This window comes from Indicator indicator, chromosome 22 (genome assembly GCF_027791375.1).
Source record: "Indicator indicator isolate 239-I01 chromosome 22, UM_Iind_1.1, whole genome shotgun sequence".
Taxonomy (NCBI): Eukaryota; Metazoa; Chordata; class Aves; order Piciformes; family Indicatoridae; genus Indicator; species Indicator indicator.
Window position 1 is genome coordinate 10,770,398 of NC_072031.1, and position 15,771 is coordinate 10,786,168.

At 44.9% G+C, this 15,771-nt stretch overlaps 1 protein-coding gene across 1 annotated transcript in view; it reads left to right on the top strand.

Annotated features, from left to right (window-relative positions):
- Window positions 1-11,199: 11,199 nt before the first annotated feature.
- Window positions 11,200-15,771, top strand: part of FAM20C (FAM20C golgi associated secretory pathway kinase) — a 64,786-nt gene continuing 60,214 nt past the window's right edge. The window contains 2 exon segments of the mRNA XM_054391110.1: window positions 11,200-11,740; window positions 13,630-13,791. Coding sequence (XP_054247085.1) covers window positions 11,200-11,740; window positions 13,630-13,791 — 703 coding nt within the window.

Genomic DNA, 15,771 nt, shown 5'->3' on the forward strand with positions numbered 1-15,771 from the left:
AGACTAAAGGGGAAAGGCACAGCCTACCTGTAATTATTATTCAAAGGGACCTATAACGATCTTCTCTAGGTTAAGGAACAATAAAATAAATGAAAATTAAATGCAGGCAGTTATAAAGCAAATGTTCATAGTGGGCTGTGAGCACCTATGCAAATGATACTCATAGCTGCATCTCACACTCTGTTATTCCCTTGTTTCATTATTTCTTCATGCCCTTCATTTTCAGTCCTGCCATGTAAAGCATTTTGTTCTTTTGTTTCATAATTTTCTTCTTTAATTTGTTTGTCCCTATTTTGTTTCATTCTGCCTTTGATGTTTATCCTTTTAATGTTTCTTTACAAAAGTCTTTTTTTTTTTCCTAAAGCCTCCCAGTTTCAATGTGCTGTCTTTGAAGCAATTTGGGATTTGCTGCTATTCTGCTCTTCATGTAATTTTTTTTTCTTTGGCTCACTTATTTGTTTTCTGTGGCACAGAGGCAATCACATACCAGGAACTTTATTGCATCACTCCATATCTTAACTAAATACAAATATTAAGTTTAATTTTCACTTTATTAACCTTCTCACTTGACTTACCTGCCTTGTTTTCATTTGTAGGCTGGAATTCCGAAGTGGACCTCATGGGTAAAAAATTAAAAGCCTTTGAGACCTTCATACAGTCTAAGGCTCCAAATATTATGAATATGGGACTTGCAGAACTCAGTCCAGTAAAGTGTTGACTGTTAGTGAGTTGAACAGGACCTCTACTCTGGGTGATGGCATTATGTGCAAGGGCTTCACTGGCCTTTCAATTCCATTTGTTCAATGCTTTAATATCAAATTATCAAGCTGGAGATCTTCTGTTGACTTCAATGAACAATCAAGGAGGCCAGCTGGGTTTTATTCTCACCTCAAGCTGAGAAGAGCTGACCCAGCTACAACAGCCTCTTCCCCACCACATCAAGGCAAGAAGCTCTAGGGCCATGGCACTATGTCTTTAGGGATCTCAAGCATTAGCTCTTTTCCAGAATTTTCTGGCTACATCAGTCCTGACAGGAGTAATATCTGTGGAAAAAGGCACAGAGAAATCCAGTCCCTGTTCCCTGACTAACCTGCTAGAAGGGCACAATCTGTACTTGAAGACAGCTGGAGGAGAGAGGGAGATGCATACCATCATGCAGCAAAAAAAGTGAGCACAACAGAGCTTTGCAGCCACTGTTACTAGAAACCCCTTGTGCTCTTGAAGTTTTTAGTTCCAGTAGAACTAGCAGATAAGCCATTTGAAGATGAATTCATATTTATATGTGTCACTGTATTAGTATTTTCATGTGTGGCAATCATGTCTAAAGGGTTCCAGCTGAGATCTGGGCCACACCAGCCCAGCTCTAGATAGCTTTACTTGAGACTTGAGTCTCAAATATTTTACAAGACAACAACTACTGCACTGCCATGTACCCATTCTGCATGTTTTCCTATGAGAAAGGGCAGATATCGGAGCAGACAGCCACACACAAGACACTAATCTAAAAGATAATACAAAAAGCTTTGCAAGGAGAGAATGCAATTCACTTTGTAACAAGAAAATGTTCATTTCTCACAGTGTGACACCCAGAACGGTCAGTGCTTGGTTCCCAGAGGCTCAGCTCCATATACAAAGGTCATGAGACTGTCAGGAGAGAAAACAAAGGTGCTGAGATGAGCAAGTCAATAATTGACTGAGCCTTGTTACTCACCGCAATCTCTGTCTTGTCACTATGTCCCTGTCTCAAAGTTTCAGTTAAAACTGGTGAATCACTTCACTGAAAAAGACAGAACACACCAAAAAAAAAAAAAATTCACCATCACTGACAGCCACATCAAAGACTTCCTATCTGGTTTTGTCAAAGGTCACTCAGCAGTTAGGTCCATCTACACCATGACTTCTATCAGCTGTGAAGAACACAGAACAAAGCACACACTAATATTCCCTCCTCTGGTTTCAAAAAATTTCCATGGAAACCTTTTTTTTTGCTTTTTAAGTTACCTCAATCTTCAAAGAAGCAGAGAAGGAAAAAGCCTGCACTTGAAACCACTTTCACTTTGCACATCTGACATTCACGTTTGCAGCCCACCAGAGAGTTACAACCTTGACACATTTCTTGGCAACTGCCCAAAGTTTTTATCTTCCAGCAGAGAAGGTAAGTGAGCAACTCCTTTCACCACTGGATTACAGGCACTGTTCATCAACATTATCCACATCCTTCTAACCTGGGTTTCACCTGAGGACACTGCTCTCTTGCTGTAGGCACTCTGCAAACACAGAATAAAGGATAGGTCCTGCCTCAAAGCATTCCTCCTCTGAAAAGACAGAGAGGATAAATCAAGTCTTATTATCACAACCTATACATGGAAATCTATGTTGGTCTCTCTCAACTAAGTGACAACCCTGAAGGCAATTAGTTCTGACTTACAAGGAGTCCGTGGCAATTATGCTTCCAGTTCAGGCAGCTAAGCTGTCTCAAGTGTTTGAAAAGCATCCCTTGGAGAAGTCCAAGGCCTGACAAGAAGTAAGAGAGCCAGAAAACAAACCTGTCTCCAGCACCCTGACACACTCACATGCTCACAGATCATCCCTCCCTCATAAAAATACAGCTGCTTTACTAGGAGGGCTACCCACATCCTCCCCCCTTCAGTGGCAAATGCAAAAGAATCTTATTTAATCACTAGCATTTACTGGTGAAAAATATCACTGGAACTACCCAAGAAAGTGGACAGTGCAAAAAAAAAAAAATTCTTAGGGAAACAGGCAGCTTTAGGATCAAATACTGGAAATCACCACCAACTAAATGGTTCCAGGAAACCCCATCCTGCTGACTGGAGGAGAGGGAGGGAAACTCTGGTGACCCTCACCACCTATCTTGGTAGCCAACAGAAGACTCTACTAAGTTTAAGGGGTTTCATGACATAAGGACTCACCCAAAGTCCCAGTGTTTCAAACCTTCCTATGTAGAACGTTAAGAGTCTGAGCTTCTGGTGGGGTTTAAGTCAGGAGTAAGAATTACTCTGCAAAGAAGTGAGACCTCAAATATCATCTCTCTCCTGTAGTGGCTTTTATTAATAGATCTCAAGATGCTCTTGAGTATCCTTCCTATCAGATGAAGAAACAGAATTGAAGAAACTTTCCAGCATCACATAGTCAGGGAGTATCCAAGTGGGGGAGAATCCTGCTGTCTCCTGGGGGCAGAGTAGTCTGCAGCCTGTGAGGTTACACTGCCTAACTGTAAGACTCTCCCATGAGGGCCTTCTATTAGTATTTTAATTCCTACTTCAGGCTGTGGCATGCTTAAAATGTCTTTGTGGTTTGCTCTCTTACTTCCTAAGCTTTTCTAAAATCATCTGATTGAAAATTTATCCAGTCAAGAGGAAAAGGGCTCAAGTTAAGAAGTTAAAACATCCATACAAATCCAAATTAGACAGCAATGACAACAACAACAAAAATTCCCAAAAGAGCTTCTCCAGTATGCAATTAAACTGTTCACGTGTGCATGCATTCATGTCTTTGTATGCACTCAGATGGGTCTGTACACGACTGCATACTGCAGCATGCAGAAGCTTCCTGTCTGCATCTGTAACCACATCTTGTTATATCATAGGGGCACATTTTCTCCAGGCATAAATCACATAGCTCCATCCATTTCAGTGAATCTGCAAAATGATTTTATATGTAATTTATAAAACCATGTTTCATACACTTTAAAAAGATTTGTGCACTAATGCCTGAACCCAGGAAGTCCACAAGGAACGCAGGTTGCTTGATGACAATTCTTTTGAAAGTAATCAGTTGCTATAGGAAGATGAAATTAGGATAATTCAAGCAGTGCATGCTTTTATATCATGCACATCAAGATAATTGTTTCGACTTAGTTTAAATGATGACTTTTTAGGTAAGAACACAACTTCCTAGCAGTTAATTTTTATCATGACATCCTATCACTTAAGAAGGTAATTTTTCAGCCCTTCTGTAATGTAGCTATATGCAAGATTAATGCTTCGCTTGAATGACTGGAGCAAATGTGATCCCTCCACAGGCCAATCACATTGCTCTGGCAACAACAATAACAGGTTTTGTTCTTGCATTGCCAGGCAGCTCTTTGTTCCAGCCAATGGAAGAATTAAGCATTGTGGACTAGATTCTCAGCTGATATAATTAGGTGGCATTTCAATGAAACCAAGGCCTGGCTGATACCAGCTGAGGAGCTGACCTTTGATCTGCAGCAGCAACAGCTGAGGAGTAACAAACAGGCAAGGAAAAGCCTTGTTTCATTCCCTTAATCAAATAATGAGGTCTCTGCTTTCAACAGGTTTATCAAGCAATCCCTAGAGTTTAGGATAATCCAGAATAGTATATCCCAAATTAAAGAATGGGAACATTGAAAGCAAAAGGTTGAAGCTGGAAGTTTCAGCTTCCTGAAACTAGTGGAGGTTGGTGATGCATTTCTAGGATGAGCCACCTTTGCCCAGCCCTGTTGGTGTGACAGTACCAGCCAGCTCTGCTGGTAACAGGGGAAGCCAATCACATGTCCCTCCTTTCATCACTATTTAGGAGGAAGTAAAGGAAGTAAAGGAAGTAAAGGAAGTAAAGGAAGTAAAGGAAGTAAAGGAAGTAAAGGAAGTAAAGGAAGTAAAGGAAGTAAAGGAAGTAAAGGAAGTAAAGGAAGTAAAGGAAGTAAAGGAAGTAAAGGAAGTAAAGGAAGTAAAGGAAGTAAAGGAAGTAAAGGAAGTAAAGGAAGTAAAGGAAGTAAAGGAAGTAAAGGAAGTAAAGGAAGTAAAGGAAGTAAAGGAAGTAAAGGAAGTAAAGGAAGTAAAGGAAGTAAAGGAAGTAAAGGAAGTAAAGGAAGTAAAGGAAGTAAAGGAAGTAAAGGAAGTAAAGGAAGTAAAGGAAGTAAAGAAAAAAGTATTAACACATCACTTCAAACAAGTATCACTCATCCTTCATATCCCAACAAGAAGCTGACTATGAAATCAAGCTTATGGAGCTTCCTTGTGTTTAGTATCAAGCATATTCCTCAGCAGTAAAGGCGATTTTCAGCCTGTGGGATGTTAATATGCAGCACCCATTAGGTTGCCAGAGTGATTTGTGTTTACAAGGCAAAGCACCAATAAATTGGGTCAGCACATGAATCTTCAGAGGGGGGAAAGAGGAAAGCAAAAAGAACACCCTAGGCAGCAGCATGTGATGCCCTCAGGACTTCCAGCATCATAGATGTTTTCGGAAAGGAAAACCCATTTTTTTTTCCATTAGAAGTAACAATAAAAATATTACGTTGATTGAAAAGGTGCAGTCAAGCCTGACTTACAGTTTGCCCTGCTGCATTCAGGCTTTACATCAGAGGGCTGTAAACTTATAAAAAAATAATAGCTGGGTACATTTACTCAAGCCAAACCATGCTTCATTTATTTACCCAAATACATTATCACGTACAGAGACCATTGTTTCTGCTCAGCGAGGCAACCGAATAAAAAAATGGGGAAATAAACTTCTACGTAGATGTCACCAGCAGATAAGTCAGTAATTCATGCACAAAACAATGAAGAAATGCCAGGGTAGATGTCAATAACCACCCCTGAATTCTTGATTGCACTATTAAATCAGAGCAAAAGTAGAACATGCAAACAAAGCACTAAGTGTTAATTTGTAATATCAATGTTAGAGCCAAAGCAATATTGGCTCACGATGGTAGCAATGTGATTTTTTTCCCCAACAGCACTCAAATAAGCCTAAAGAAAGAGAGAAAAGCTGCTTTCATTTTATTTTCTTGGGTTTGGCCATCAAGAGTTGATATAAGGGACTTGATTTCATTGAAATGAGCTGTATGCAACAACTTATTAATGTCATAATATTCCATTAAGAACTTACTACTTTCTTGTTTGTATAATGCTGGCAATTATAGGGGTAAAGCTGGTCCAACACACCAGCACAGAAGAAATGAAAAGCAGCTTGCCACATACTCAAATTCCATGTGAAGGCATAGAGTTTAGATAAGGAGAAGTATTTACACTTTTCTCACTCAGACCAAGACCTTGGAAAGTAAAATAATAAACAACTAACTTCTGAAACTGGGAATTTTTTGTTTGTTTGTTTACCATCAACTCCAAGTCTTCAAGGCAAATGTTTCAAAACCAGGGGAAGTCACTTTCATGTAAGCACTGCACTTGCACTGAAAGTGAAGGGGCTGGGGCATCAAGGTACATAGACAGGGAGGCAGGGCTGAAACCAGCTGGCTGGGCACAAATCCCCATTTCTTCCCTTACAGCAGAAGGAAGTGGGTTACACACACCCCAGATTCCAGCACAAGTACAAAAGCTTTTCTGCACTAAGCTCACACTTGCTGAGTGTCAGTAACGAGGCTGTCCTGGGAAGCTGCTCCAGCCTTTGTAGCCCTTAGACTTGGTCCCTGAGCCTGCCTGCCCCTACCTGCTCCTTGTCTGTTATCCCTGTCTCCTTAAACTCCTGCTGATGACCAATTTCCAATTGACCTGACCTGCAGACCAGCTCCTGACGCATCTTAGTGGCTTCCTGACCACAAAACCACTTGAGTTCTCCCAGTCCAGCAGATATTCAGGTTCCCATTTCCAGTCTGCCCCAAACACTAGTCTCCCTGCCAGCCTCATGGGGCCAAGGAATGCAAACTTGAGATTGTCACTCTGTGTTCCCAAACAGATGATTAGAGAGGTGGGAGGGGCCCTTCACTCACACCCAAGGCCCACTGGCTCTAAAACCAGAGCAGAACTGTATTCCTGACCATATTCATGAGAAAAATGGGTAGGAAAGCAGGGAAGTTGGTATATTCCTTGTGCTGAGATGAGCTAGAGATGGAGCCCACAGAGGAGAGGCAAAAACTAGATGTGTTTTCACATCACTCCCCTGCTTTACCAATCAGCAGAGAGGGATTGTGATATACTGGTGGTGTTGATCATTAACAGTCTCCAAGATGAAGAAACAGAGAATTACACATTGCTCCTTCACTAGTATATAGGTGCCTTTTACAATATGAAAAAGCTCCCTCCCAAAGTATCAAGTGTTAATCCTGCAAAAGTGAGGCTTAGTTATTCCGAATCCCACAAAAAAGATGGAAGGTGAGGGGAAAAGTGCATAGAGATAAGCCAGCTCTTCTCTATTTGCATCTCTAGGGAACTTTGATCCTGGCAAAACTTGTCCACAAAGGTCTGTTACAGAAGGGAAAGAGTATATCCACCAGACACTCATCTTCAGACAAAACTCCAATATTTGAAAGGCACAAGGAACAAAAAGCTCACGGAAGAGAATTAAGGAGATTCAGTTCACAGGCAGGCACAGTTTAGACAAAACCCTACTTTAACTGGATACCAATATGCACCTAAGGTCATACTGACAAGAACAAAAAAACTGTAGTTTCATGGAAACAGGTACCATTTCATAATACTGCCATTTCACCTTTTGAACACTGTGAAAATAATTTAGTTGCTTATATTGTGTTTCAAAGCTAATTTTGCTTCCATAATATCTCTTGCATGTGCAGGAACAATGTGCTTGACACAAGGCTCTGCTACTGCAAATAAACATATTCTAACAACTTTAGCTTAAAAAATTCATGTAGGCAATTTGCAACTTCATCATACCTCTTAAGGCTCACACCCTGTCTAGTGTCACAGCCTTCGCCTTTAGTAGCTCAGACACTAAGAAAAAGATTCCACGTAGCTACAACCTGTAACCCACCAACCCTACTGTGCCATGCTAAAGCAGAAAATGTGCCATATGATCTGTCTTTACACAAAGCACTACAAGCAGCCCACCCAGAACCCCCTAGAAAAGCCACAGCAAAGGGTATAGAACTGTACCCTGCATGTTCTTCTCCTGGAGGCCTGGCGCTGACTGCTCTCCTCCATCATTGCAGTCCCTGAAGCACAGGCCCTAGCTTCCACCTGTCTCCTTTTATCTTGATTATCCAGCTCATGTGACTTCCCTAAAAGCACTACAAACTCAACAGTAGAAAGGCTACAGACACAGGCAGGCAAAAAACCCTAACCCCAACAGATATCCTCCCACGTGGCATTCATGCTGCAACCTCATCACATATCATATCCTCTTCCAGCAGTGATGGGTTCCATAGGTGAACCAAACCTGCAAGACTCTTCCTGATGGACTTAAAAGTGTCAAATTGCTGAACTAGGTTGTAATAAACTGTGCATTAGCTCACTAGATAGAGAGGTAGTTACTTTATGAACTGAACTCAATTTCCCGAGCAGAACCCTGCAGACTTGCTATTTGTGGGAGGCAATGACACACAAGATATCACTGCTCATGTCCTCACAGTCAGCTCTTTGACTAAGCTGATTGATCTTGGTGAAAAAATAGGAAAAGATGGAAAGCCTTGCTTCTGGCTCCATAGTAAAGTGCTTTGCCATGATTAATCATACACGCACTATGAGGATCTAGGGGTGACATTATGGCTTCTGTGGGAATTAAAGTGCTGCATCTACAGCATCTACAGCTACTGAACCCTGGTATTAAGAGGTTGCTCTAAGAAAGAAAGTCTTGTTCCTCCCTATAGGTACAGAGCAATTCATAAGATCATGACCCTGTCAGCTTCTTTCTTTTTTTTTTTTTTTTTTTTTTTTTGCATTGGAAAAGCAGCGACTGCCCTTGTGCCAAACATGGTGACAGTGTAACAGTACATGGATGTGCTTCAGTATCCAGTGAGGGAAAAACGCTGGAGGGAGCCTGGGGCAGGGGAAAATTACTTTTGAAGGAAGAAGTATTTTAATGTTGCTTAATCCAGGGTAAAATGGGCCAGCATGATCACCATTGAGATTACTTGTGGAAAGGTGGTGGAGGGTAGGCAGAAGAAGCACTTTACCTTTCTCATTCCTACTGCAGCCCCACTCTGTGAGTGTTGTTCAGTCTGCAGGATTCTTGATCACCTCTGAAGACCCAGATACTGTTAGACTGAACACTGAGAGGATTTATAGTTTAAAACATGAGTTGTAGTCCCAAAGACACCATCAACCTGTGGTTAGCATACTGAGGTAGGTTTGGTGTCCCTGCCCTGGGAGTAAAGGAGCAAGCAGGAGATGTGTAGGTGAAGTTGCCTCTGAATGCAGCCTCAGGGAAGTTACACTACTAATCCCTTGTTTCATGTGAACAAGGGGCAAATGTTGATGCCAGGTATTTTCCATCCACATTAGCAAGAGAAAGCTCCTGATCAAAGTGAGCCCTGAGCCCTGCAAACGATCCAGCGGACCTCCTGCTCAAAAGACAAAATCAGCAGCCCAGAGCATCTCTGCCTGATCACCAGGAGATCGTTGGAGTAGCTTGCCTCATCCCCCAGACTCCCTTCAACCTCAGACAACCATCAACGGCACTCGCTGGGCTCCGGAGGCTGCGCTGACCTCAGGACCACGAACCAGCTCCATAAGCATTAGGCCACCCAGCCAGGGAGCTGACTGCGCAGCTAAAAGCAGCCGGAGAGCAGCCGGATTACGCCGCAGCACGCTCCCGGATTATCACAGCCCGCAGGATCTCGGATTAAAATAAAGCTGTTCCTCCGGAGGAAGCGGAGCACACGGCTCTCCGTGTTGACCTTGCTCTGGAGAGGAGCTGGGTGGGAGGGGGAGATTGTGGCCGGCAGCTCTCAGCCCAGACAATGACAGAGCAGAATCGTTGCTCCCAGCCTTGGCACACCGACCATGCTCATACTTTGCTGTGCTGTTAGCGCAGATTCCTCTCTCTGCTACCACTTTAATGTTTTTATTTATTTATTTATTTATTTATTTATTTATTTATTTAATTTTGAAACCTTTGTGAAACAGACGCCCTCTCCTTGCCCCAGTTGGAGCTGCAGTAGAATGAAAAGAGGGTTGGGAAGGAGGGAGGAGGGGAAGTAAAAAAAAGGGGAAAAAAAAAAAAAAGGCAGCTTTTGGTTGAGGTTTTCCTGTTACTATCACTGTAGCGTTTATTTAGCCAATCTCCTAACTATGACGTGAGGAAGGCAGGAATCATGGCTCGCTCATAATATTTAACACACCCACTGAAAGCTGGAGCTGCAGAGCTACTAGTCCAACCAGTCTCCAGAATTCAGTGTAGCTGAAAGAGGTTTTCACTCTGCACCTGCCAAAGATCTCTCCCCCCTCTTCTCTCCTCTCCCCCCTTTTCTTTTCCTTTCTCTCTCTCTCTCTCTAAAAAAGGCAGATCTGTAAGATCCAGCAGAGATCAAAGCCGGGACCTCTTTGCTGAAAAGAACCTCTACTGATTTATATTAGTTTCTTTCCTCTAATCCTTCCTCCCCTCCCTTCCCCCCCCCCCCCCCCCCCCCCCTTCTTCTGTGCCATATTTAACCTTTATGTTGCAGTTGTGCCATCAGACAGTTTTGCAGCCAAAAAAAACCAACCCAAGCCAAAGCAAAAGCCCAGCTTGGATACAGCAGCCACCCAGACTCGAGCTCAGTTGAACATATTAATCTCTCCCGAGCACTGGACGCGATGGATGAAGAAACTGGAACTGCTCTAAGAAAATGATTTTCCAGCCAATGTTCTTAAACAGTCTCAGAGAAGAGAGGGAGCGAGAGCGAGCAGGAGAGCGCTTCTGCTGCATCACTGGGCAGATTCAAAGGAAGGGAGTCAGCGTTTCCAGCACAGCCAAATATTATGGATGATGTTTTTTCTTCTGCTGCCTTTACGTCCAGGTTTTCTTAATATTATTCTTCCCTTCTCCCCTCCCCGTTCCTCCTCTGCGTCTTTTATTTTTAATTATTTTATTTAATCACAGCTAGTGTCTGATGACGGTTTCTTTCCAAGAACCAGTTTTCCCTTTTTGTTGTGATCTCTGTAATAAAAAGAGAGAGAAATCGTGAACAGATGGCTTTCTATATAGCAATGCCGCTGGCATTGTTTTCCGATTGATTTTAAAGGCTCGCTCTGGTGTTCCTTTTTATTTTAATTTTTTTTTCCCTCCCCCTTCTAAGTTCTTGATGCTACTGAGAAATGAGGACCTATTGTTTTTAGCCTGTTTATTTCTCGGCGCCTATGGAGATAACTTTATTGACTTGATCGCTCGCATCCCGATCCGAAAGGAGAAAGCCAAAACCCCGGGGGGAGAGCTGGAAGACCCACGCCCGCCCGGGCTTTTTCCACGAAAGCGCTCCCGGCCGACCCTGCTGCCTCCCCTCCCTCCCCCTCCCCCGGTAATTTATTAGCCACCCCGGCCATGAAAATGCTCCTGGTCCGCAAGTTCCGGGTGCTGATCCTCATGGTGTTCCTCGTCGCCTGCACCATGCACATCATGATCGACCTGCTGCCGCGGCTGGAGCGGCGGGGGACCGAGGGCCGCCCCGGCTGCTCCTGCCCGCCGCCCGCCGCCGCGCCGCCCCGCGCCGCCCCGCGCTGGCCCAGCAAGCACACGCTGCGGATCCTGCAGGACTTCAGCGCCGAGCCAGGCTCCAATCTCTCCTCGCAGTCGCGGGAAGCGGCGGAGCGGGCGGCGGGCGGCGGTGGCGGAGCCGGTGCGGACGGCGGGGGGGCGGAGGGGTCGCGGACGCGGCGGCTGATCCCCCCCGGGGCACCGCGCCCGCCGCCCCCCGCCGCCGCCGCCGCTGCCCCGCTGGCCGCCCTCTTCGAGCACCCGCTCTACCGCGTTGCCCTGCCCCCGCTCGCCGACGGCGACCTCCTCTTCAATGTCAACAGCGACATCAGGTTCAACCCGCGGGCGGCCGAGCAGACCGAGTGGTGAGTACCGGGGCGGGGGCGCGGCGAGGGGGAAACTGACACGGTTTGGCTCAGCTCGGGGCAGCGGGGCTCGGTACCAAGCATGAGGTTTGGCCCGGGCAGGGGTGCCTCGGGAGTGTAAGGGGGAGGCCTGGAAGGGTGCTGGGCGGTCGGTGTGGAAACGTGGCACGGCACTTCCCTGGGTAGCTGCCTTCTGTCTTATAATGTTGTTTATAGCCGAGCGCTAGGGAGAATTGATGGCATGGCCGGTCTGGAGTAGGCAGAGGGTTAAAAAGAGTGATTCGGTGTCACCCGGAGAAAGAGAAGTGGCACACAGGCGTGACCGCTTGTGTTCCTCCCAGTAAATGCCATGAAATACATAATAAAAACAGAGCATGAGAAGGCTGGAGGCCAAAGGTCCGTATGCCCCAATATCCCATCCCCAGCTGCAGCCAGAGGCAGATGCTGCCAAGAAAACAGTACAAGAAAGAGGGTGAGAGCATGGTGAACCTCTCTCCAGCACCTCCTAAGCCTCCCCCCTCTGAGGTGTAGGCGATAAGCAATAAGACCAGGCAGTGATACATTAACTTTTCTGAAAAGCAAGGTCTAGTACCACAAAGGCAACCATCCCAGCAGGTATTTCTGCCTTCAGGATTGGATCTGTGCTACATTTTTCATCCTCAATTAATTCTCTGGGTCCTAGCACCAGTGCTGCTCTCCAGCCTTCAAAGCAGTTAGTTCCCTCTGTGAATTGTATGCCCTGTTGGCTTGGAAGAAATGCTGAGAAATTTCAATGACTGAGAAATCAAAAGCCTTGTCTGATACAACAGCACCCTCTTCCAAACACCCTGCCACTGTAATGTTTAAACAGCTGCACTGTACCGTGCAAAAGCTCTGTCAAGCCACAGAGCAGCCAGTATGATCTAAACCTCTAGAAAGAGAGGATAAATATTTCTGATTTCATCCCCACCACCACATGAATTGTCCAGGGCCCTTCCATCTAATAGTCAAAACTGACTATGAAGTGAAAAAAACTGGAAAAGTGCTGGAAAAAAGGAAAAAAAAAAAAAGACAAGACACAAACATCTGAACATCTGGAGATGACTAAAACCACAGAGGACTTTGGATGGAAGATGTGTGATAGTGTGTTCCGTAGGTGAAAAGTGGAATTATCATTGATGTCCACAATGCAGCTGCTTGTTGTACATAATTTCCTCAGTGGCTGCAGCCAGACTTCACACAACTAATGGGAAATTTCAGAGTTCAAATTAGTTTTAACACTTCCTTTCTGTAATAGTATCCTACTACTGGGGAAGAGACAAAACCATCCAGAGTTATTCTTGAGCAGCAGCTCAGATTGATCCAATTTCTCCTCACTCTTTAAAAAAAAAAAAAAATAAAAATCCAAAACCAACAGAAGTGAGAGTGGGAGCCTTTTGTACCACAGGTCAAGTTACTGCTGCACTCTTGGTTTCCAGGCCCAGGTCTCTGTTACCTAAAGGTTCAGGGTGATGCTGTTGTTTGGGTCACGCTTGTAAAAGCTGTGTGCAACATAATACAACCTCAACACAATATAAAATTCACAGCTCTGTGCTTCTGCTATATAAGGGCCTCTGCTAATGCTCAGTGATGTCACTCTGAGTCTTGCTCCTGACTTTCATGGGCTTTAAATAAGGCATGATTTTAAATGGAGGTGAAAATCCATCTCTAACTCCCCCTTGGCCCCAGGTGGGATCAAGCTCATGGCATGCAGCCAGTGCAGGGACAACTCAGGGACTTCTCCCACCTCAGTAGTGCTTTGCCTTTCCAAGTTGTCACATTTTGAAGCCCTGTTTCTTGATGCCTGTTACAAACTGTAACATTATTTCTTTCTCCTCATTTTTGGGTTTTTGTTGTGTTCTTTTTTTTTTTTCTGGCGGTAGGCAAAATGAAGATAATGAAGAATTTTTGCCAACTGGAGAAACCTCCATAGACTCCTACCCAAACTGGTTAAAATTCCACATTGGCATTAATCGGTACGAGTTGTATTCCAGACATAATCCTGCAATTGAGGCTTTACTACAAGACCTGGTCTCCCAAAAGATAACCAGTGTTGGTATGTTTGGACATATATCATCTTTTTATGGTTATTTGCTCATTTGTTCAGGATCTCATTGCTGTTTGAATATTAATATTTTGCATGGCTTCTCTCTGGTATGCCCTACAGCATTGCTCCTCAACATCTGCACTTCCTTGCCCTGTAAAGAGATATTGCCAGCTATGTATTACCTGAGTAATTGCAAAGTCTGCCAGCAAGGCAAATCCCCTTCGTCTCAGAGATCCTCTAGTCACAATCAGGCTGAGAGTGCACTATTCAGTTGTTTAAAATAAATAGGACAGTTTTGTAAAGGATGGCAAAAAGCAGACAGCATCTTTCAGGAGCTAGATTTGTATTATTAGCTGATTGGTATTTAAAAGGCTGTGTCTGGCAGCGCTCCTTTCCCCGAGGAAGGCGAGGCGGCTGACCCGCAGCCCTGCAGCCATGGCTGCAGGAGCATCCGGCACCGCGGGGCTGTGTGGCTGGAGGAGCTGCAGCTTCCCCAGGCATTGTGCAGGGAGCTCCAGGCAAGCCACCCTCCCGCTGAGCAGGGTTCGTCTCTATTTATTCCGCCTGTAAATCCACAAACGGGGATGTGCCCATCTCAACCTTTGGCTCCGGTTAAAACAAGGTGACACAGTTTGGGGCTTTCATCCAGGGCTCTTTAAGAACAACATGCATCTCCTTGAATTCAGCTGCATAGCTGCATAGGGGCGGGGGGGGAGGGGGGGGGAAGCACAACCCCAAATGAAAGCCCTGGGTTACTAAACAAATGTACTCCCCGTGGTTTCCAGGGGTAGAGAGCTGAAGCAGAGCCAGCGGTTTCCATTGGCCACACAGAAAATTAAGGTATTTGCGCTGACCACAAAGTTGCTAAGTCCATTTCAGAGGGATGAAATAGCAGGAGCTCTGTAAAAGTGCTGATGGTGTGTTGGCACTGTGGGATGAGGTCAGCAGGTCTTTAACCCTGCAAGGCAAAAATTCCCCTGGCCTCAGCAGGAAATGGCCTGGGCAAGAATAGCATGAGCAGCCCTAAGGTTTGTGTTTCCCATCCTGTGAATCACAGCAGCTGCTGAGCAGAAATAAGGGAGATCCTTGGTCATTAAGAGTGGACTGACATTGCTGATCTGGATAGAGTAGGTGTGAAATGCAGGATGCCACAGGAGGGCTTCACAGCCATGAATGGAGCTGTTCAGTGGCTGTACTCAGCACACAGCCCCGCTCTGAGCTGTGCCAGGGCTGGGTTTGGAAAAAAAGCAGTCTGTGGTACCCAGGAGCCACCCAGGATTCAGGGATCCAGTCAAGACTTATCTCATGAAAGATGATAAACACAGGCTTGTTTATTAACCCATGATGGGCTTTCTGTCCCCAAAAGTCTGGATTGGAGTGATTCTTTAAGGAGATCAGGTTTGATAACTGAGCCATGTGCTTTCCCTTCTCTAGCTCACATGTGACACTGCAGGTAGCAGCAGATTCTGCCTGTGCTCTTCTGGTCTGTGCTGGAGGGTAAGGAGGGCACTGCATGGAGATGGCCTGAGTGATTTTCTCTTTGACATAGCCTTCACCTTTCCTGACCTCTTCCCTCAATACTAACTGATTTCTGAAATCCCCACATGCAGATGGGGATCGAGACAGCATTTTTGTAACATGTTTCCACTGCTCTTTGAGCACATCCATTGAGGATTAGATGCAGGCTGTGATCTTTCTTGTCCCTCACAGAGAATAGCAGTGCTCCAAGCAGTGCCCAGGCTGTCTCCAGTTTTGTGCAGAGGTGATGTTTAACCAAACCATCTCCTCATTCAGCTATTGATGAGGAGCCAAAACCATTGGCTGTAGCAGTGTTCTGTACTGCATGGCTGCTAAGTGCATCGATCTATGTTTGCTTCCTCACTTTAGAGCTCAGCTGTGTCTGTGCAGGATCTGAGCAGTGTTTGCAGCAAACTCAGCAGCATCCAAGTCATGAAGTCTGTCACTTCTGCAGAGTAGTGGGATGGTTAA